Here is a 23946-nt window from a genome sequence, read left to right on the forward strand (position 1 = left end):
CTCGTCAGAGCACTGCACGGAACTCTGTCCTGATCCTCTTGATATCAAAGAAAAAAAGAACAGATTAATGGCTGACATGAGATGCTTCCGCTGCACTGTACGAGGTCATCGCGTTCAAGACTGTCGAAAAAGAGTGAACTGCACTATCTGCGGAGGGCGACATGTGTTTCTATGTGCAACGCCAGATCGGCCGGAGCTCCGAAGCAACAACCTCCATCTATCGCTACGACCAACGTTTACGCCTCTGCCACAGATTCCAAAGATTCCGACGTGCTCTTGCAGACCTTTCGAGCATGGGCCATTGGCGGAAACAAAGGCGGTTATATAAGAGGAGTGATAGACGGAGGCAGCCAGAGAACTTTCATCAGGGAAGATGTCTCCAAAACGCTCCAGCTCCGGGAGTCGGGATTCACCACTCTAAATATCTCAACATTCGGCGAGCACCAGAGCACCGAACAAAGCTGTCGTGTTGTGGAAGTTCGATTGAAAGCGCAGTACAGCGGGCAGGAATTCGTCATCGAAGCAGTCGAGGTCCCCTTCATCTGCAAGGATATTCTGCATACACCAACGGAGCATCATTTCATGAAGGCAATCGAGGCAGGAAGAGGACCCATCGCTGACAAGCTGCTGCTTCCCGGCATGCCAGCCATTCCAGGAGTAAGCCTTTTGATTGGATCAGACCACATGTGGAAATTTATGAAGAATGAGGTTGAGCACTGCAAAGATTCTACAGGTCTAGTGGCAATCAACACTGCATTTGGGTGGACCTTCCAAGGCCCGGTAAGCCCAACCAGTTCATTATTTGCTGCAGTGAACACATGTGTTTTAAGAATAGAGACACGCATGCCAGACCACTTAGACTCTCTCCTGCAAAACTTCTGGGAACTTGATGCTTTAGGCATAAAAGAGGAGCACAACTCGAGCCTGCATGACCAAGCTGTACATGACCAATTTGAGAGTGCAATTGCATTGTCTGAGGGCCGCTATCAGGTAGCACTGCCGTGGAAAGAATCTGCTGGTGGAGCTCACAGTAATATAGATTTAGCTAAGAAGCGGCTTCAGAGCTTGACTACACGGCTCAGACGCGACGGAGAACTGCTAGAGAAATACGACTCCGTTATGCGAGAGTACCTGAGAGAAGGTCATGCCGAGCGTGTGCAACCTCTCCAGTCAGAAGACACTGGACACGTTTACTACATGCCCATCAAGCAGTAATACGCGAGGAATCCACTACCACGAAACTAAGAGTTGTTTTTGACTGCTCATCGCATTTGCCAGGACAGCTTTCACTCAACGACCAGCTAGAGAAGGGACCACACTTATTGCAGATTTGGCTCGAATTTTGCTTTGCTTTCGTCTTCATGTTGTGGCACTACCGCTGACATAGAGAAGGCATTTTTGCAAATTCTTGTGCAGCCAAGAGCCAGGGACGCGCTCAGGTTTCTCTGGTACGAAGAAACACCGAATGATGCTCATTCACTTCCCAAGGTAGAAGAGTGGCGAATGACAAGAGTGCCCTTCGGAACATCTGCAAGCCCTTACCTACTCAATGCAACGATACTTTATCACCTCGAGAAACAAAAAGACGAGCGTAAACACATTTCAGAGGTCCTCAAGAAGTCTTTCTACGTTGACGATTTGATAACTGGAGCTGAGTCAGTGTGTCAAGCTGTAGAAATGTACAGAGCAGAACTACGAAACTCGTTCGATAGCGACGACATCGCAGATGATCCTGACGCGATTCATAACGTTCTCGGTTTGCGCTGGAAACCAGGAAGTGATCTTCTGTCTATTCCTACAGAAAGTGTCCTGAGAGCCGTCAGAGGTAGTCCGAGCAGCAAGAGAGCAGTACTCCAAGCGGCTGCGAGGATTTTTGATCCCCTTGGACTTGTCAGCCCGTTCGTCGTCAGAGCAAAAATACTCTTTCAGCGTTTGTGGGAAAGAGCGTTAGACTGGGATTCCCCACTTCCAGATGACTTAAAGAAAGAATGGAAGAAGTGGTGTGATGAACTTCTGGACTTCCAGCAGCTTACCTTCAAAAGGTGCATTGTGGAGCCTAACGAGATTGCTAGCTTTGAGCTGCACGTTTTTCTGCGACGCGAGTCCGGAAGCGTATGGAGCTTGTGCGTACCTGCGAGCGAAGGGCAGCGATGACCGATTTAGCAATGAGCTAATTTGTGCTAAATCAAGGGTAGCACCCTTAAAGCACCTTTCGTTGCCTAGACTCGAGGCTGATGGCAGCCGTCGTAGGAGCTTCGTCTCGCAAGCTACGTCTGCAAGCAAATAGCATTGAGCATGACAGTTCATTTCTGGACGGATTCCACAATTGCACTTCACTGGATTCAGAGTCACGCTACGAAGTGGAAAGCGTTTGTGCAAAATCGTGTATCCGAAATTCAGAGTTTGAGTGCCCCTCAGCAGTGGAGACATTGCCCTGGTAGCGCAAATCCTGCAGATTGCCTCACACGAGCATGTCAGCCCAGGCATTATCAGAATCCACACTTTGGTGGCATGGCCCACCTTGGCTTCGCGGCAACTGCGATAACTGGCCCTGTGCAACACAAAAGAAGGTTGCGCAAGAGACTGAATTAGAAGAAGAAAAAAGAAAGATAAACGGTGGCTGCAGTTGTCTTCGGCTACTAAGAGAGAGCCAATCATAGACGTAAGGAAGTATAGCCGGTTGAAGAAGCTTCTCCGTGTCACTGCTTGGGCCTTCCGATTCCTTAGAAAGACGAGAAGAGAAGTTCTTGATGGTGATCTCACGCCGAAGAGCTCGACCAAGCAAGGACTTACTGGGTTAAGGCTGCCCAAGAAGAAACTTACGGCACAGAAAGGCAAAGCCTAATGGAAAAGAGAGCCGTAGGTCAACAGTCGGATATATCCATGTTGAGCCCTTTCTTGGATAACGCCGACCTTCTCGTGTTGGTGACCGATTACAGCATTCTAAAGAGGAAGAAAACTGTCAGCATCCCATTATACCTCCTGCACACGAGTCACTAAACTCGTGTGTGAGAGAATGTCACCTGAATGTGTTGCATGGTGGTGGTCCAGGGACACTATGACACAGATCCGAGAGAGTTACTGGATACCGCGAATCACGTCAGGTTGTAAAGCAGTCATTCGAAACTTGCAATGGCTGCATAAGGGAGAGACTGAGAGCAGCTAAAGCACCGACTGCACCGCTTCCTGCGGATAGAACCTCGCCAGGCAGTTGTTTGAGGTTGTTGGCATTGATTTGCACGGCCCACTGTTCACAAGGGGGGAAAACGCAGTGAAGAAAAGGCATACATAGCGCTGTTCACCTGCGCGGTTACTCGTGCTGTTCATTTGAAGCTTGTATCGGATCTCTCCGCAGAAAAATTCTGCTGGCCTTTCGACGTTTTACGTCGCGCCGTGGTTTGCCGTCAGTCATCTACACGGATAACGCCCTAACGTTTAAGAAGACATCGAAAGACCTTTTTTACTTGTTCAATTCAATGAAGAAAGGAGACTTCACCAGCTACTGTGCAGATCACCAGATACAGTGGAAGTACATTGTTGAGCGAGCAGCATGGTGGGGGGGCTTTTGGGAGCGTTTAGTTAAAAGCGTCCAAGTATGTCTTCGGCGCGTATTGGGAAACGCACATCTGAGCTTTGAAGAGTTGATGACAATGCTCAACGAAATTGAAGCTGTCATTAATTCACGCCCCCTAACATTCCCTGCACGTATCGCCAGACGAAGGCACGCCCTTGACACCGGCGCACTTTCTCACTGGAAAAAGATTGCTCGCGCTTCCTGACGGTCAACCGAGTGCTCCGTCCACTGCTTCAGCCAAGGAAATGATAAGAAGATGGAAGCATTGCCAGAGAACAATTGACCATTTCTGGCGTCGGTGGAGGAACGAATATTTACTTCAACTAAGATCGGCGCATCATTCCGCAAGCAAAGAAAACAACGCACTCAAGAAGGGAGACCTGGTCTTGATTCACGACGAGAGGCTTCCTCGGCTTCTCTGAAAAAAGCCGTTATTCACGAGGTGCTCCCCAGTCGGGACAGGCAAGTGCGAGCTTGCACTGTGCGTCTGCCAGACGGTAAACTTCTTCGCCGGCCTGTGCAACTGTTGTACCCAGTAGAACTCAGCAACTAAAGAAAAAATGAGCTTGCTCATTTTTGGGGGGCAGTGTGTTGTATTTCTCTTTTTGTTTCATTTATTCTTGTTGAACGTCACGTGCGCGGTCCGGACGCTTTCCCGGAAAGGCGTCTGGAACTCCTCGTCTGCCGGCATCGAACCGTGAGACCGCGCCCCACCTCCGCCAACCAAGCCTCGGCGGGGCAACCTTTGACCGCGGTGTTGACGGAAGAAGTGCAGTGCGTCGCTCCGCGTGCGTTGTGCTTGTGAGGGGGGGTGTGCGGTTACGTCGGCGGGGGGGACGGACTGCGTGCCTGCGTGCACGAGAGAGACGCTCATAAGATCTTGTAGAGAGCGGACGTGTGTCCAAACGCTAAGATGTTTCTTACTCTTTCTTTGTTTTATCTCTAAGAATATAAGTTTTTTCAATTCTAACCAAATTTGAGTTTTGTCTTTCTTCAATCGTTCACACCAGTAGCCTCCAGTGAATGGGAATATTTCCCTGGGACCATCGCTGTTTTATGTTCTAAAAAAACCCCAGTGAAATGCCGATACACATTGCTGTTCGCGCTCTTCATCTGTATAATGCTGTCGAAAAATTGAGAGTTAGTGCATAAATAGGTCAATGAAGTATGCACTAGAACGTTTTTTTTTTCCTTTTCTAGATAGAAAAGACTAACCTCGGCCTGACACTCGGTGTCGGCGGCACACATAACCCGAGTAGGTGGCCTCTACGTTCCGTTCTCTTTTCATTTTCTCTTACATTTTCAGTTTTCATTCCATAAAGATAATTCCCCCACGATTCGCTTAAACATTTTTTTTTCTAGGCGCAGCCATATGGGAAGGTGGCAGTCTAAGGAGTGTCGCGGAAGTTCTGGAGACAAGACGTACAAAGCGCACTCGCAGCAACTGCCTGCCCTCTCAAACGCCAGACACATTAGTTACCAGGTGCTATAGAAGTCACACGGCAGAGTGCCTCAACTCTGGTCTGGACAACTTACGGAGAGATGTAGTTAAGCGAGAACAATAACCATGCAGTGCGTTGCTCGAGTAATTTAAATATCCCCAGCGCTATTTGGCATAAGCCGTCCGCAGGGCTCACGTGGTGTCGCAAGTGATATTGCTTTGCAGCTGCGCACAGCACGGTTCTCACGTTAGGCGTTATACGTCGACGGCATTGTTCAGTTTACTAGCCTCCCCTCTCTGTTCTCTACGTGCCATGTCGGTGTACTTGTTCGCACGCGAAACAATATAAGCTACGCTGGTGGTCTGAAGCTTCAACAAAAGCTGTTGACTGTAACGACAAATATCTTGAGGACGAAATAAATTACAGTACACAACGCACTCAGCAAACATTTTCTTTGTCTCTCTTCCGCGGAAGAGAAGTCCCAGTGGGCATAAATAAATCAGTGTGAGAGCCATGTAGACTATTATGCATCTGAAACACTAACGCGCAGGAGTGGTGATTTGCTGTCTGTCCCCGCTTGCCGAACATGAAAATGTGATATATTTCGTTTTGTGTCCTTGGCACAGTTCCTAATTTCCACAAATGTACTCCGCACCTCCACGAACACTTTTTTTCCGCGTAAATGATGTAAAACTGCCAACGAATCCGTGAAATGGTCTTATCAGTGAAACGGTCAATAGATCCAACATTAAAGCCAGGAGGGCAATCACGAATGACCGGTTGCTTAAAGGAGGCACATACACGGGTTTACTGCAGCCCGTAGCATGACAAGAGCAAGTGTGCTACGTTCACTTGAATGAGAGTACTTTCTTTCTTGGTTAAGGGAAGGTGCGAGACCCCAGGAGCGTATAACGAAATTATCTTCTCTCCGCTTTCCTTTCCATCTTTCTTTCCCTTTCCCCCCTTCCCTTAGTGTAGGGTAGCAAACCGGATGCTACAATTCTGGTTAACCTCCCTGCCTTTCTCTCGTTTTATTATCTCTATCTCTCTATCTCAAACTGCACTAAATAGCATGGTTAAATAGCCTTACGCAGGCAGTTTCATTTTCCGGTAGTTACACTGAATCGTGACGTCACGACGCTAAAGGTGGTCACGTGGGAGCAACATACTGCGGAGTTTTCGCATTCGCTCCTGCTCACCCGATCGTTTAGCACAATGCTGATTTGTGGTTAAAACAGATAACACGGTAATACGTCTTTTTTTTCGCGGGCCAGAGCAAGCTGTCGTAACGTCCTGCTCAAACGTGAGAAGGTACTATTTTTTCGTCGCGAAACGCCGTAGTATTTTTTTCCAGTAAGAATACCGCTACTGGCTGTATGAAAGCTGTTTAACCAAAATTATTAAAAGTGTTGCGACTGCATTTTCTAGAAATTGGAGTACTGATATTGTTATTTACGGCAAATAAGAAAAAAAATAAAGATAAAAAGTTCTTCTCGGGTGGTCCTTTGGAATTTTATGATACATCCAACCAACGAACTGCCCGGCAGAAAGGCGTGTACGGACATATATATTGACATTGATGTTCCAGAAACGAATGGCTTTTGTTTCGACGATTAAGCACACATAACTGAGTTGCAGAATTGTTTCTTGGCTTCATGTTGTCATAACAAGTACAAAATGAAATAGGCTTTCTTTTGGTTCTTTTGGTGAATCTTGCATGCAAATAACAAAGTTTAAAGATGTGAAACATGACTACGTTTTGTCTTTGCCACAGATTTTATGCGTTTACATTTCCAAAACTGAGCTACTGCAAATAAAAAAAGAAAAACAGGAAACGGTAGAGCTTCCGACTCCGGAATTCTGATAACATTATAAAAACGTACAGAGAAGCACAATACTTATATCTATTTCGATCTAAACTGCAAGCACTGTTGGCACAGCGCGTGTGAACCATTGTCCTAGCGGTGGTTTTACTTCCTGCGAATCACGTCTCAACGGCAGGGAAGCACGCGCTGATACATGAAGCCTTATCAGACGACTCTTGCGCGACTCTCGTAAACTGAAAGCATCGTACAACCGTTGTATCTTAATCTCTTAGGCTTGTGATAATGCGTAAGGCATGGAAAAAAAAATAATTTGTCACCGGCATCCCACGCGTAGCAGCTAAGAAGCAATTTGTGTGAGAAAGACAGGACAAGAGGAACGTAGACGTTCTGTTTCGTGCTCATTCTCACGGCAATTTCGACAGGTCCCGCCGCTAAGAAACATAAACAAGGCTATCTCTGATTTCCGGCAATCTTTGTTCATGTAAGTTTCTAGGATTAAGACGCTGCTCTCATTACTGTTACCTAACCGACGCGCTCAATGTGCGCTGCAACACGGTGGTAGTGTTCATACAATTGCTGACGTTACTACACGGCGGCGACATAAAAAAAAAAAAATTGGTGGGCGAGACATTTCAACGGTTTCTTGTATTGGTAAGGCCGTCCGCCTCGATGGTACAGTGGCTACGCTGCTCTGCTCCTGACCAGAAATTCGCGAGTTCGATCCTTGCAGCGCAGGTCGCATATCGATGGAGGCGGAATGCTAGAGGTCCGTGTGCGGTGCTATGTTAGCGCAATTTATAAAACGCGAGATGTTTTAAATACCTGGAGCCCTCCCCTATGGCGTGCCTCCTATCCATATCGTGGTTTCTGTGCGTAAAACCTCCGATAATAATGTTTTTCTATGTCGAATAAAATATTTTTGGTGTTGTGAACGTTTGGGGCAGCATCGACCGCAGGTACCATGTTTCGAATGATATTGAGCGCGACTGTATGTGGAGGAAGGGCTGATTTCACATTTAGCGAACCTAATAAAAAAACGCGAACTGATACAACCGAGCGATAAACGTGTTCGTTTTCGTTATGAAGAACCCAGTGGCGCAGGCAGAAATTTGTTGCGGTGGGGTAACATCCTTGATCTGAAGCGGGAGCCGGGCAGGCAAGTGTGGTCGAGTGTCAATTTGTGTTCTGTATCTCACTGTAGCGAAACATTCGGAGGGGCATGTGCCCGGTGTGCCATCCCCTGGCTAGGACTGCTGGAATAACCTTACTAAAGTCAAAATATTATTATCAGACAATTTTTAACGAGTGATTATGCAGAGCACAATGTGAAAGGTTTAAAATAAATAAATAAGCATCGATTCAGACGGGCGCGAAGTGAGACACTTAGCCAACGGCATCACGACATCAAGTGTGATGTGTCATGTAGTAATAATAATACCTGGGCTTTAACGTCCCAAAACCACGATATGATTACGAGGGACGCCGTAGTGGAGGGCTTCGGAAATTTCGACCATATAGAGTTCTTTAACGTGCACTCACATCGCATAGTACACGTGCCCCTATCATTTCGCCTACATCGAAATGCGACCGCCGCGGCCGGGATCGAACCCACGACCTTCGGGCCAGCAGCCGAGCTCCATAACCGCTACACCACAGTGGCGCAGGCAGAAATTTGTTGCCACGTCAGGCACACGGCGGTGCCTCACGTGTATAATTATAGCCTGCCTATTCTCCTCGTCTTGTGTGTCTGAGCGTAGGCGTTATTTGTCTTTCATTCCTTTAGTACAGTTCCACAGCTAGCAGTGGTTTTCGCGCACACCACTTCCGCGTTCAAGGGGCACAATTAACACCGGTCGAAGAGATTAATCTCCCTCAAAGTAATGCCCATGGGCCGTCCTTTCCGGGGCCATTGTATTCCTCCTGAGAGCTTTTCTCTACGGTATAATTACCGGCCATACACGGCCCGGCTCCCATTCAGAATTTCAATCTCGCCTGTGCAGTGGCTGAAGGGCTTTAGGGTGAGCAACATACTCTGAAGCACAAAGGGCTAAGGCAATTTTGCAAACCAAGGGTCATTACAATAGGCCGTTTTACTGTTGGCTTCATAGAGCTCACAGGTGGAACTGATTCGAAGCAGGTAGATGGTGCCGTATTTGTTGAAAGGGCACGAATGGGGTACTCTTAACGCCCAACGCTAAGCTGTCAGCAACGGTACGTAAAATAGAATCAATCATGTAGCTCTTGCATTTCTGCAACATGGAACACATGTGAATGCACATGTTACTTTAGCTGCAGGATTTTTACTTATACGACATAAGGTTCAATATACATACCAGAAACCCGTTAAGGCTATCTCCGCAACGGGTAACATAATAGAAGGGTGGACTTGCACTTTTAGGGCTGTAATGTAAGATCGTTTGTATAATTACCGTTATTCGATCGTGTGGTCGTCATTTAGTACAACGATCAATGTAACTAAGAAGCAATTACAAAAGCCGTGGCTATTTGAGATATCATCGTCGTGAGAGAAACTTGTCACTTATTTTGATTTTGTGTTTCGATCTACTTATATAACAGAAAGGTTGCCACTCATAAGGTACCCTTTATAGATAGTTGACAATGAGTCTAAAAATAAATGTAATGCAGTCTTGATAAGTAAAAAAAGAAATCCTGCATTAGCATACACCATCAATATGCCCGTCGTCATGCCAATCTATCGTGGCAACTTCAAACGCAGCGTAAACGCCCATATTGCTCTGTGACATCATTGCGATCTTCTCAAAGCTTCGGTGCTGCAGAGAGTAACTTTGTATTGTTATTGCATTCGTATTCGTATTATTGTACCTTGTATTCAGTATTTCAGACTTCAAACTTACAAGCTACAACGCTCGCTAAAGTTATCAATCTCTTTATCGTTCTTTAAATGCCTGCATGCTTCACTTCTGGTTCAGAACTCATAGTACAACAAGGACTTCGTACTGCGCTGATCGTGAATTACAAGGGCATCGACAAATCACAAAACTACAGACGCGAACCGCCAGAACAAGCGCTAGCTGCACAGCAGACTTCCACTTTTCCCAGCCACTGGACAACGACCTTACGTCATTCCCCGACAGTGGTGGTCGCCTCGGACACAATAGAAGAGGCCTGCAAAGGCGCTGTTCGCACTACCAGGAGCAAGGCGAGCGTGATCGTTGACCCCCCAGTCTACGTGCGCCGTGCAACTGCGGCGCGTTCGCCATTAACGATCACAGGTCTTTGCGGGCGTGTCGTGCCTCATTGTTTCCGGAGCGGTACGGCGGTGGGGAAACGACACTATATGACGCTGTCTACGCCTCTGTTTTGACACCGCGTGCGTAGAAGTGAGAGTGACGTGCAGCCGCGCACATTGTTGCTCTCACCTTCGAAGTTTGGGAGGAAGCGGCAAAAAGGAAGCGGATCCAAAAGACCCTGATGTCGTCTGACTTGCGGGCCTTGATATGACAATTCTGTCCAGAGGAACCGCCATTTCTTCTCCTTTTTTAGAACAAGCGGTTTACTGAACAGCTTTTTATTGGCAATGGTAAGGTGTTCATTGACAAAAACTGGATTGCCATTACTTCCGGATAGTCCTAACTGGGAAGCGCGCAGTCGCGCCTTACGCACTTTGCGAAGGAATTCATTTTTCTTTTCGCGTGAACAAAAGCGCGCGATAATGCACTTGTCAGCTGTTTTACTGGCCACGCTATGAACTGCATCAATATCTGTCGATGAAATAGGACATTCAATCACTTGTCCAATGGTTTTCAAAAGAACTGCGCAGTCCTAGCCTTGTGTACATGGAACACCTTTGATTTCAATGTTATTGAGCCTACTGTATTGCTCCATATCTGCAATCTTTTTGGTTAACTCGTCATTTTCTGCCCTCAGTGCTTTGTTTGACTGCACCAGCTCGTCTACAGATTAGCGCACTGAATCATATTAGTCGCTGATGAAACGTACGCTCTTGGAAAGTGCAGAAAGATTGCCTAGTCCCTGATCTTCTAACGTTTTCGATATTTTAGACACAAGATCATCAACAAGATTGTAGCATGAAGCAGCGACTCAAGGTGCTCGATTTTCTTAGCAAGTTCGGTGTTAGTAGGCATGGTGTGCAAGCAAAATCAGAAGGCAACACTTATGAGCAGCAGCCGTAGGTGAGTAGGCAACATGAGCTAGAGTACTAGTACAAAGACAGCAGGGTCTTTTGGATTAATACGGAGTCTGATCTCAGCTTATTCACGTGACTTTGACAACTTCGGTGCGTTTTTCCCACCTCATAGCTTTCGTCGTGTATCACCATGTCGTTGCATACTTTCGAGGAAACTAAATCCCTGCTTGCTAATTCTACTTGTTCATTGCTGCACATCAATGCGCGTAGATTGCCAAAAAATTACGATAACATTATTGCATTCACTGACTCACTCTCCCATTCCTTTTCATTTGTATGTATCACTGAAACATGGCTAGGATCTTGTGATGACAATCTGTACAGATTTCGATCGTTTAACTCTCAATATTGTCACCGCGATTCGGGTCGCTACGGCGGCTCGGCCATATTTATATCGCCCGAGATAAAGTACAAGCGCAGGACTGACCTATCTTTGAATATTTCGAACTGTGAATCTGTATGGATCGAGGCTGCCTTCCCCTCCTCTGCTAATCTAAATAAAGTGATCATTGCATGCATTTACCGTTCCACATCTTCGTCTATACCGCATTTTCTGCACAATTTAGCTGCTGTAGTCGACATTATCACTGCAGAAAGTAAGCAAGTTGTGTTGGTTGGTGATATCAACATTAACCTAATGGATACAGATAACAACAGCACCATAGCATATAGTGATTGCTTTCTTGGCTTCGGGCTTGAATCCTTAATTTCATCCCCTACTCGATTTTCACCACTTGAACAAACACTCTCATTGACCACGTATTAAGCAATTTTTCACCAACCCCAAGCGCAGGAGTCATTGACGTGCGCATCACTGATCATCATCCTGTCTTTGTAACTTTCGCCGTAGATCTACCTCGCCTTAACACGTGCCATTTCACTTCAACCTTCGATCAGGTAAACTTTATCAAGGCAATTCAAGGCACTGAGTGGTCTTCCATTGGCACCTTGGAAAATCCGGAAGAGGCACTTGGCAACTTCTGCTCGCTATTTCTTAAAGCTGTGCATGCAAACACTAAAACTGTTAAGTGCAAGAAAATATATAGGTTACACCGTAATCCCTGGTTAACGCAAGGCTTGTTAACGGAAAAAGATGCGGAAAAAAGATAATCTCTACAAGAAAACTAAAAAACAGCCATTTAATGTGAATTTGAGACTTAGGTATAAAAAATATAGTAAGATGTTGAATAAACTGCTGAAACAATGAAAACGACTTTATTATGAAAAAGAACTCTGTAAAGCAAAAAATGACCCAAAGAAAAAATGGAAACTTTTCAATGGCTTTTTAAACAGACCTCAGGTTAGTAATATAATTGATAAAGTTAGGTATGAACAGCAAACCTGTACTGAGTCCTCTGACATAGCCGAGTCTTTTAGTGATTACTTTTATGAAATATACAGTGATAGGCCCAAAGTATCATCGTACACCCTGACCCGCTGTACCCATTCATTCTGTCTTTTTCCTGTTACCATTGACGAAGTCTTTTCTACAATCCTGAGTCTCAAAAACTAGCGCTGGTCTAGACATTGTATCGGCGTTTCATTTAAAACTTGCTGCTCCAGACATCCCAGAAGTCTTCAGCAATATAATTAATCTCGTTTTTAGACATGGTACATTTCCGAGCTCACTGAAAAAAGCCATGTTAATTCCAGTACACAAAAAAGGTGATACGACAGATGTCCGTAACGACCGCCCTATTTCTATTTTGTCTTCCATCAGCAAACTTATTGAAAAATTATTTTTGAAACGTATTAACAAGTACCTCAATAAATTTAAGTTGCTAAAGCCTTGTCAATTCGGTTTTCGTGCTGGTAGTTCTATGAATTTAGCATTGCTATCATTAACCGATTTCTTGAAATCGTCTATCGACAACGGTAATTTCGCAGGGTCTGTATTTCTTGATTTCACGAAAGCCTTTGCTACCATTACTCATAATATTTTATTTAGCAAATTAGAATCATTGGGTATCACTCGTCCATCCTTGACCTTCGTCAAAAATTACCTTCTTGATCGTGAACAATCAGCTTGCATCGAGGGAGCTAGTTCTAATGTTAAAATAATTAGCAAGGGGTCCCACAGGGTTCTATTCTTGGACCCTTACTGTTTTGTATCTATATTAATGATTTGCCTGACTGCCTTGATGATTCTAAAGTTATTCTTTACGCGGACGGCACGACAATTTCCATCTCGCATAAATCATTACCTACTCTGATCAATATGCTGAACAAGGAACTGACTGATGTCATTGAATGGTGTCGCTTAAACAATTTAATTTTAATCCCGCTCAAAACTCAGTTCATGGTTTTTAAAGCATCACAAAAAATGTTACCTTTCATACCACAAGTGTCCATTGACAATCATTTTATTTCTGCGTATAACTGTGTGTGTTTTCTGGGCGTAAAACTTAGATCCTTATTTGAAGCTCACTAATCATATTCTTTACGTCAAACAAAAAACGGCATTTCGTATAAGATCACTCATCAAATCTCGTCCTTTTTTTTCAGTTGAAGCCTTATTGTCTTTATACTTTGCCTTTATACATAGTCACATCACCTATGGCATTACATCATGGGGAAATACATATAACACTCATATTTTGTCCGTACAGCAGATTCAGAATCAGGCCATTCGCATTATTACCAACAGTTCATTTTATTCTAATGCCACCCCACTCCTTCAGGCTAACTGTATTCTTACTGTGTCTGGCTTGTTTAATTTTCACTTAATCATAATGTTATTTAAACAACTTAACAAACATCTTTTGTTTGATTTTATCGATGCTAGTTTACTCACTAACACCAATATCACTAGATTCGTCCACAGTCACAACTTCCTTTTACCTAAATGTAACACCAACTATGGCAAAATGACGTCCGCCATCGCGGTCATTAAATTGTGGAATAACCTGCCCTATACACTAAAATCATCATCATCTTTTCATGCATTCAAACATGAACTTAAAAACTTCATCTTGCATAACTAGGTTCACAACGATAATTACTTGTTATGTCAACGTGCATGCAACTGGAATGTTTTTGCAAATTTAGGTTTTTCTCTTATGGTGTGATTATGTTTACTTGTATATCTTATTACTATGTTCTTGTGGCGCATTCAGGATGCTTTTTTTTGTTTATTTGTTGTTCTTTTTTTGTAAGTGCACTGTTTATTTTCACTTGTGTTGCGTATTTTACATGCTGTTATAATAATCCTTTTAATGTTATTGTTAACCGAGGGTCCCACTGCAGTCGCTTGACTTTGGGACCCTCGTCTGCATACTACTATCTACAAAGTCTGTATTTTGAATGAATAAACTGAAACTGAAACTGAAAAGTGGCGCTGACGGTTGAAACTATACATACTGACATGATATCTTCCTATGTTTTCTGCCCTTCGCGTTACTGCCGTTCAAACACTACATCAAAGTTCAAAGACAGAGATGCCGACACGCTTAAGGGCCCTGCAGCCCCGCCCCGGTGGCCTAGTGGTTATGGCGCACGACTGCTGACCCGAAGATCGCGGGATTGAATCCCGGCCGCGGTGGCTGCAGTTTCGATGGAGGCGAATTGGTATGAGACCCGCGTACTTAGATTGAGGTGCACGTTAAAGAACCCTGGTGGTCAAAATTTCCGGAGCCCTCCACTACGGCGTCTCTCATAATCATATCGTGGTCTTGGTACGTCGTGGTTTTGGTACTAAGGGCCCCGCAATACTTTATTATACTACGCATTCTTTGAACCGATTTCTGTATTCTTTCCCAAGAGCTCTATTTGACGTGGCGTGCGAACGCATAAAGTGACACTTTTCAACCAAAATGTCATTTCCTCCATTGTGCTAAGCAAGCATTGTGTGTTCTACAACATGGTTATAGGTTGCACCGTTTTTACGCATTGTTTATGTTTTCTTTTTTCTTGCATTGCCTTTATCTTGTCATTTTATTGTTCGTCCTGCATGGATCAGCATAATGGTCTGCGGTATGAATGAATGAATGAATGAATGAATGAACAAATAAATAAAATAAATGAATGAATAAATAAATAAATAAATAAATAAATAAGTTCTGACTTCCAGTGGGAGCATAGCAAAGTTTGGCACTGATTTTAGTTGTATGGTTGTGCAATTCGGCACCATTGTCAGCGCTCCATTTGGATGTGACAATCCGTAATGTATGCAACATTACTCAACGTGTAACTTTTACTCACTCTCGTTAAAAATAACTGAAGTCTGCGCTATATTTGGTGCTCTAACATGAAACCTGTCACTCTAGTATTCGACCGCCTCAAATTCGCTGTGAAATGGGAAAGGCCATTCTGCATTTCCTTGTTTGGTTGGTTTTTCGCACTTACGAGAGAACCTCAGAAGATAATTTGCTCGTGTAGGCTTACGCCGTGTCTGCGGATACTGAAACGATAGGCGCAAAATAGAGGATGTGCAGAGCCCTCTTTTCAACGGAAGTGTTCAATTGCCAGTGTTTGCTTCTGCGCGCAACAGTTTCTTGTGTTTGGACGTCTGCCTAGATTCTGAGTGTGCAGCTCCCGTCAATCTAGCTATCCGTCAATAAGACCAGATACGTAAAATATTCATATAATTTAGACGCCCGCTCAAAAGTGAACGAATGAACATACTGTATTTTACCGAATGTAGAAGAAGCATTTACGCAAGATATACACATTTACTAGAGCGTATTGTGAATGCGACAATGCCCGAAAGAGTGTGGCTTTGGCGGCTGACTGAAGCCGGCCATTGTTCCCCCGTCACGGCGAGGAAAGAAGTAGACAACTTGTTCTGTGCATATCACAGTCCTTCCGCCACAGTAAAAAGATTGCGTGAACCTGAGCGGGGCTCGAAAAGCCCTGTTCCAATGTCACGTCGCTGTGTCAAGATAAGTGCACGCCATGGCAGGTGCCTTCGGACCGAAAGAATAGGCGGCCGCCCAAACAACGTTCGTTGCGGATCACCGCTCTCGGAAATTCGACTTCGGGGTTTTATAGAGCGCTCGAACGTTTCCTCTCTGTCTCCCGCGCAATCGGAAATCATCTTACATTTCTCTCCACGAAGGCCGCTTCTCCACAAAGCGAGTCCCACAATGCGTGGGATCTGCCTACATTTTTTTCGCCCTCACCCTCGTGATAAGTGTTTGTTTGCTCCCGTGACTGCGAGACACACATGGCGTTAGTGCCAATAGTCCAGCTTTGAGAATATTTTGGATATAGGGCAAAAATATGTCATTTCAAATTTTGAACTTTGAGAAAGAAATCCTGTTAACCCTTTGTGTGACAGCGGGACACATAAGTCCCACTTTTGCGTCCGCAGGGAAGAATTTTCTCTCACATCACCCGTTGCAATTAGCGCAACGCTAAGTCACTCATGTCTTACTTAAGTCCTCGTAATCACGAGGAACATTCTTTAATCACGGTTTCAAAGGACGGAAGTAGTGTTACAATGGCGTTGAATTTGGGAAATGTTTCTATGAAAGCTTCTGAATTTTCCCCTTCTTCACATAGAAAGAACCTACCAATCTAAATGCCGGATAAGTTCTTATTTTTCTGGCTTTTCAGAGTGGCGATTTTAGCTTCCAGGCATCACGTGTTTTTGTAAATGTGCGCAATGACTTGCCCGATAAATGCATCGAAACACAACCCCCTGCAAAATTGCCGCGCTAGTCCCTCAGCTTAATTACGGATATTGGTGCGCGGAAATATTTCTCTTGATACCATATACCTCTTGAAAAGTAGGCACATATATTCAGAGACAACAGCCGTACTCGAAAATTTCCACTGCGAAAGCAAGGACAGGCAAACTGGACAAAAAAAAAATGGTTTGTGCATGCGGTGAAGGTCAGCTTTACAGGAACAGGCCGCGGCGCTATGAAGGCTCACAAGAGGCGCAGGTGCAGGTGGTGTTCTACTGCTGGAAATGAGGTCCGGACAACTTTCTTCAGCACAACTTGAGAAGCGATACTCTGTGCCACTTGCTTCGGCTGTTTCATCCCAAATACCAGTTTATGAAATCGCGAGATGGTGCTTTCATGACACAGTGGGACAATGTTTTCCCACTTTTTGAAAACACTCTAATGAGTCAGTAGGACATATATGTCCCACCTTTTTTTTTTCAGCAAACTACTGGCTTGATTTTGATGAAATTTGTTTTGTACCGTTGCTTTGTAGTTTATATCAATATAGCGCAGCCGGTTTTTATATCATCGCGTTAAAATATAGGCCAACCTACAAAGGGACAAGGAGCGCTGCAACTAAAAAAAAAAAAACGTGAATTACTTTATTCAACGCGTGATTCACTCCTTCTGTACCAGCACGCGCTGGTATGAATGTCTGGCACTTGTACTTTCCATTATGTTTGTTATTACTTGGACAAATAAAAGATACTTCTAATTGTTTGCAATTACATCGCAGAGCCCAAGATAATGTGTCCGGACTTCGAGTGCCCGTCGGAGCTCGGATGTCGTGTTGTGCGTGAACGTTACACGGGTTGCCTTCACTGCGATTGTGGCCACGTGAATAGCGCCACGGGCGACAGTGATCAGCGACATAGGAAGCCTTGTAAGTATTAGGATTTACTTTGACGGTGATGCAAATAATACAAGATGTTTACAGCAAGTTACGAAAAATACCGTCCGGTAGCGATGTGCGAGTTGCAGTTGTCAGTTTCCTTTAATATCAACCTCTGGAGTTGTCACGTTATAATATCTAGGCATTCTTTTTGTTTTTTTTTCTTTTTCGTTTGCAGTCATTCTTTATTTTTGTGCTTATCAGAAGGAGCGGTACTTTGATTTAACTCGCATCAAGATAAAGTGTTTTTAGATAGACGATGAAGTCATTTTAGTTCAATCCTTGCTGCAGCTTTCCTTGCGAAATCTCTTAGCTTTCTTGTCTATACGTGATGCAAATAAGCTAAAATTACATACGACCTCCTTTAAGGATAAGAGCACAGCGTAAGACCACAATTTAACGGCCCACCAAAGCGCCAACACAATGCCTCGCCATCTTTTGAAAATTCCGCGACTAAACATTTAAAATAATAATAATATTAGTGGTATATTTCATTTCTTTAAATAAAGCAGTACATGTGGCTAGGACTGCCAAAGCCATCGCTGGCTTGAGCGGCAGAGCCTGGAAGGCATCAAAAAGAAAAAAGCAAAAAGAAAACGCGTTACATAGTAGTGGTCCTTGGCATACACTATATGATAATGCTTAAAAAAACGTACGCATTAGATTAGCAGTAACACGGTTTCCAAATGAAAGTTCTAAACATTATACAATATTTATAGAATATGACATTGTCCAAGAACACAGAAAGACAGCGATGCTTGCTAAACAAAATCACAGCACAAGATCATCGCTCAGCAGCATGCTTTCAAATTATTACATAGTGTAAGTACACCAGACGCACGTTACATTTTATAGACAGGTACGCCGTAAGAGTTTATTTAATTTGTATCTTGTTTTTATGCATAAAATGCTGGGGTGTAGTTCACTGAAGTACGTTGGAACGTAATGGGCGCGTGTTCTATTTCCATAGCCTCGTGGCCTGCAATAAAGGATTCTGTGTCTTCAACAACGGGAAGTGACGTACGGAAGCAGGAATTATTTGGACCACAGATGTTTTAAAACAACCGTTTGCTTTAACAGATTATTGGAATTCGGCATAGACAGTATTTGGAAACAGCCTCTATCATAATTTATGTTCAGGTCATATGATATATTTCTTTGAGATCGAGCGTAATATTCCATTTAATCTGTTGTGACATCGGACAGCACAGTGGCCATAAATTGTTATTCTATAACGCAGTATACGGTAGCCTAAGGCATGTGTTATCATCTTTCGTACAGAGATGCTGCATATAGTATATTATATAGCCGACATGACACGGCACGAAGTCTTTTACAAGCAGTGTTTATTGATTTCTTCAGATGTTTTTCCTAGTTGACGAAGGCTAAATATGTATTCATGCTCACCATGGAACTGTACAATTAAAACGCTTTAGAGTCACGGTTAGCTAGTTTCTCTCGTTCCACCGCAGAAAGTTTTCCACAAAATTTTTTGAAATGCTTTGTTCTGGAGGAACTTTTCGTTGACAGTGTATGTATTCGTTGAAATTCGTTGAAGTGCTCAAAAGGTAACTCCAAAAAAGAAAAAAAAAAGACCAGAGGGGCGGATGCCGTGGCCGCTAAAATCTAAACACAAAGCGCAGTGTTCAAATCCTCTCCTCTATGTCTTATTTTTGTTGGAACACCTTCGCAGTGAGGACTCTATTCTAACTTATAAACTCCTTTGTCCCTTTCCCCATCTTAGGGTGGCATAGCAGTTTTTTCTAAACTGAACAGCATCCCCGCTTTTATTCTCGCTCCTGTTCCATGTTTCCTTACATATTGCCCACCTTTGTCGCTTTCCAATACCTATAAACCGCGCATGTGACTGAACTTTGTTGACATACGTCGAATGGCAGTTGACTGTTGGTTTCAAACATTTGGTTATATCTTTTGCCCGCAGTAACTGTAGACGAGCTCCTAGAATGTCCTCGGTTACGCTGTCCCACTGAGCATGGATGCTACGTTCTCCAGAGGAGAGGGAAATGCCCCTACTGCAAATGCGGTGCGTACACGTCACATTTGGGCCACGTGTGCTTTATTGCTGGTAGCGGTGATGTACATTAATGCTGAAGATTACGAGCCGGTCGCTTTATTAACAAACCATGTGTGTATCGGCGCATTAAGAAGGTAAAAAAGGGCCACATAAAACTTCAATAACGCATTAATTTACATTTTAACCAGTGCAAGGCGATCGCAAGTATGAGCATTAGATCCCTCGATATTTCAAATAGTCTGAGGTGCCGGTAAAGATCGAATACAAACACTTGTTACTCAGACGAAATTTCACCTGACAAAGCCGCGGGGAAAGCTCCAAAACGACTATTGTAATTTATTTTACGACTTGACTATGTAATTAGCATAGATACGGCAATGCTGCAGCTGTCAGCGAAGCCGTCCAGGAAGAGGCGCATACCAAAGCGACGCCGTGGCATTGTAGATAAAATGCTGCCTTTAAACTAATTAGGAACTTCCTTGTCAAACATCGATGCCGTTGTTCACGCTATACGTCGCTAAAATATTAGATCTAGATTATTGCTTGCGTAAATTCTCAATAATCGGGACTGAAAATTGAACTAGTTGGATGCAGCTTATGGCAAATAATAAAATCACATACCTTAAATGAACACAAAACAATGAACTGACGACACGAACATTCTTGTCATCAGTACATTTGTTTCGCTCGATATTTGTCCTTTGTTTTTAATGCGAGTCACTCATTCTATAGAGGTACTGCGGTTTTTGTGCCCTCACTCGTCCAAACTGTATGTGCCATGCTTTTACTGCTCGTTTTCACAATTTGCAGCACTGGTAGGAAGCCTGTCGTGTCCTCCGATCGGGAACTGCCCAGAGGAGTACGGATGTCTGGTCAGGCAGAGGAGAGGAAAGTGCCCTTACTGCAAATGCGGTATGCCCTGCTAAACAGTGGAAACCTTGTTCGAAAACATGTCATTCGTAATGAATAACTGAAGCTATCGTAAAAGATGAAAAATCCTTGAACAGAGCGGTGTTGCTGGAGTCGATTCTTAGACAAGTGGTCGTATCTTGATCAAGTCAGCAGCAAGAACACAAGGTAGAATTTTCGGTCCAACTGGTTAAATACATCGAAAGTTATCATAGCACTAGCAGACGTCGGCGAGGAAGACACAACGGGACGAGCGCTACTTTGTACTAGCGCTTGTCCCGTTGTGTATTTTTTTTCCTTGCCTGCTAGTGCTATGTCACCTTTTGAAGAACACAAGACCACTCGTCGAAACGTCGGCTCCAGCGACGCCCCCTGTTCAAGAATTTTAACACGAAAGTGTTTTATGCCGGGGTCCACCAAGACTTTCATGACGTATTTCCGTCATGAAAGTCTGAAAAAAAAACTATAAAAAAAGTTCCATTGATAAGAATCGAACCCATGACCTCTCGGTTCGCGAAGATGGCTTCCAGGCGTTTTTCATCCCTTCAAGCCTCTAACTTCCCCTGAAATTCTAACTTGCTTGGAGAGCTGTCGTAGAGGTCATGTTTAGTACGCACTTGCAAAAGGTTACTTTCTAATCAGCTAAAATGCGCTACATTAGGGCTAAATTTGGTGGTTATTGTGTATTTGGCTATCTTGTATATTTATCAACAAAAACAAAGTATTACGCCTGGTTCGTAAATGTTTTAGAGGTATTTAGGTCTCTTTACGTGCATTCAATGAGAAAATACTCTGTGTCTAGGCCTGTAAATTATGTCGACGCCCATACTGTTGCGACAGTCATGTCACCAGACGTTTGATTCCCACGTGACGTCGTCATTTGGTCACGATATTACGTCAGATTACGTGATCGTTTGGTCGTGTGGACGAATTGGCTCAAAATCAATATTCGAACAGGATGCCGAAACCCACGGGAGCCACGTCACTTGGTGACGTGAGTTGTCTTGCCATGGAATGTTAACCTTAAAGGACGCAGGATTTTTTGCTTCATGAGTCATATAATGATTTCACATTAACAAAAGCGAAAAACAAAACGTGGCTTGGTTTATCTATCCACGTTGTTGAGAATCATTAGCGATGCTTCCTCATGTTCCCTTATTCGGAGCTAGTTTTGGCACGGCAGAGCTGTACGACTTTTCAGTGGAAGAAACATGAACGACATTTGAGCGCCCTTTACTACATTTAATGCAGAAAACGGCGCTGGAATGGACGCGCAGATGTCCATATATGCGACTTCTAGGATGACCTGCAAAGTACGCGTGTTAATGACGTGAAATTGCAATGATCGCCTGTGACTTCTGAAGAACAGATAATGTTGCCTGGTCGAGTTTTAACGATGTGCGACGTCCGTCACTATTCAGGCAGCCATGATTTGAAGCTAAATGTCGCTCAGTCAAAATTCGGCATCGGAAAAAAGGAGGTGTTTGCCAACGGCATGAATACAGATCGTATTTCAAAAATAAAATATCTTAAACACTGCTACTATTTCTATTTCCGGCTTTTTAAGATTTCATAAGAGTCGATCTCGGCTGGTGATAACATTCTGTGCTGTAAAAATTGTCTTACAATCGATGCGTTCATTTGTTCTTGATGTAACAGAATAAAGTATTTTGCAAGGCCTGGTGATGGCGAAAGGAAGGCATTCCGAATTTACTTCTCATACAGAATAGGGTTCTATAAATAGCGTCCGCGGAAACCTTAAAAAGACGATGAAGTGATAGAATGAATCAGTTTAGATTGACCATGTGTGCTTTGAAAACTATTATAACGTTAATTGCACCACCTTAGGGTTATTAATAGAAGTGAAAAGCAAGGTACAAAATTCTATTTTTAAGTTTGTCGCGGAAAACTGCGGGCTCGACGTCACGGATTTCAAAGTATTTTCTTTAACGAAGAAAAGGGAATCTTAACGGGGCGTGTTGTTCTTTGCTCGACACAACATTATTTAAAATTAACGTACAAGATAGCCAAAGTAAGTAATATATATATATATATAGTAATTACGACGTAAATGTGGAGAAAGTAAAGTGGACGAGCAGAAAACTTGCCGCCTGCAGGGACCGAACCTACGACCTTTGAATAACGCGCCCGATGTTCTACTACTGAAGTACAGCAGCAGTCACATTCCCGTCGACCTTATGGGGTAGGCCTATATATAACATAGGAATGACATACACTCTCTGGCTTTCTTGTCTGGTAGTTCTAATTAAAGTATATTTTCACAACATTGGCTCAACTAAATTTTCGGAAACACGGTGTGTTAGATATCCCGCTCCCTCAGAGGACAATGCACTTTATTTTTGCCAATTAGACACCCCGTAGGCCCTGGTAAACGCCGTCAAATTCTATGAAGTCATTGTGATTATGATTGATGTTGGAATTTCAAAGTGGAGTCACCGCCCATTTTTGCTCGTTTTCTCGCTTAGCAAGCGTGTACTTGCGGCATGCGTGGCGATTTTCGCGTTGGGAAAGAGTAATTGGCTATGCGAGCAAAATCATTCATCTCTGTAGCGTCCCCTTAAGGTCGCGATGCATCGAGAAAACTCACATCCTGTTCATTCACCCCAAAGTGGTTTCATCAACAGGCAATCACTTTGAAAAGCAGCTTCCAAACGCAAAACTATAAAATGAGAGAGAGTGATAAAGAGAGAAAGAGAGTCGTATGACCTGAGAGATTTAAACCGGAGGAACATTCCTCTGGCAACACCGTCGCACGTCAGCACCTCGCGGCTCGCTGTAAGCATCGTACGCGAAGCGATGAGAGAACGTGCAGTCGCGAATGGCATGAGGACCAGCGCCGGAGGCAAGCTTTCGCAAGAAGGAAAGCGACGCTGATGAGCCGGCGCCACCTGGCCAACAACTTTCCGAAATTGCGCCCGGAAGCTAGATAGCTCATGCGCAACGGAGCGCGTGACCCTAATCGGTCACTTCCAGGTGCACACGCACCTCCTCGGCTCCCAGACCAGTGACGGGTGCAACCTCCGACTTCCATTACAAGCCCACTCGCGCAGTCCTCTGTATAAAAAACAGTTCGTCCCAACGCGCTATGACTTGCCCCCGTGGGACGAAACGCGCGTGACAGCGCTCCTTAACGCGAGTATAAAAGAGGCCTCCCTTTTTTTTCGCACGATTGTCCCTTGACGGCCGAAGCAGAAAAGTTACCGTGCCGGAAAAAGGGACCTGTCCTGGTCCGCACACGCCGGAGATACAAGGCGAGCAGCAGTTCACTGAAACAGCGGGAGCTTTATGAATAGCTAATTGCTCCTTTGAACGTGTCCAGACGTTTGCGTATGCTGAACGGCGTTCAATAGCTGGTAGTTGGAAAGTTGGTGCCCATTTTACTGAAA

The 23946-nt window shown here is 44.1% G+C and overlaps 1 protein-coding gene across 1 annotated transcript in view; it reads left to right on the forward strand.

The window, feature by feature from the left end:
* Positions 1-23946, forward strand: part of LOC119374562 (uncharacterized) — a 110825-nt gene that overhangs the window by 34322 nt on the left and 52557 nt on the right. The window contains exons 2-4 of the mRNA XM_037644718.2: positions 17440-17586; positions 19538-19639; positions 20441-20542. Of these exons, the coding sequence (XP_037500646.1) occupies positions 17440-17586; positions 19538-19639; positions 20441-20542 (351 nt within the window). The remainder of the gene's footprint in view (positions 1-17439; positions 17587-19537; positions 19640-20440; positions 20543-23946) is intronic.

Source organism: Rhipicephalus sanguineus, chromosome 11 (assembly GCF_013339695.2).
Source record: "Rhipicephalus sanguineus isolate Rsan-2018 chromosome 11, BIME_Rsan_1.4, whole genome shotgun sequence".
Classification (NCBI taxonomy): Eukaryota; Metazoa; Arthropoda; class Arachnida; order Ixodida; family Ixodidae; genus Rhipicephalus; species Rhipicephalus sanguineus.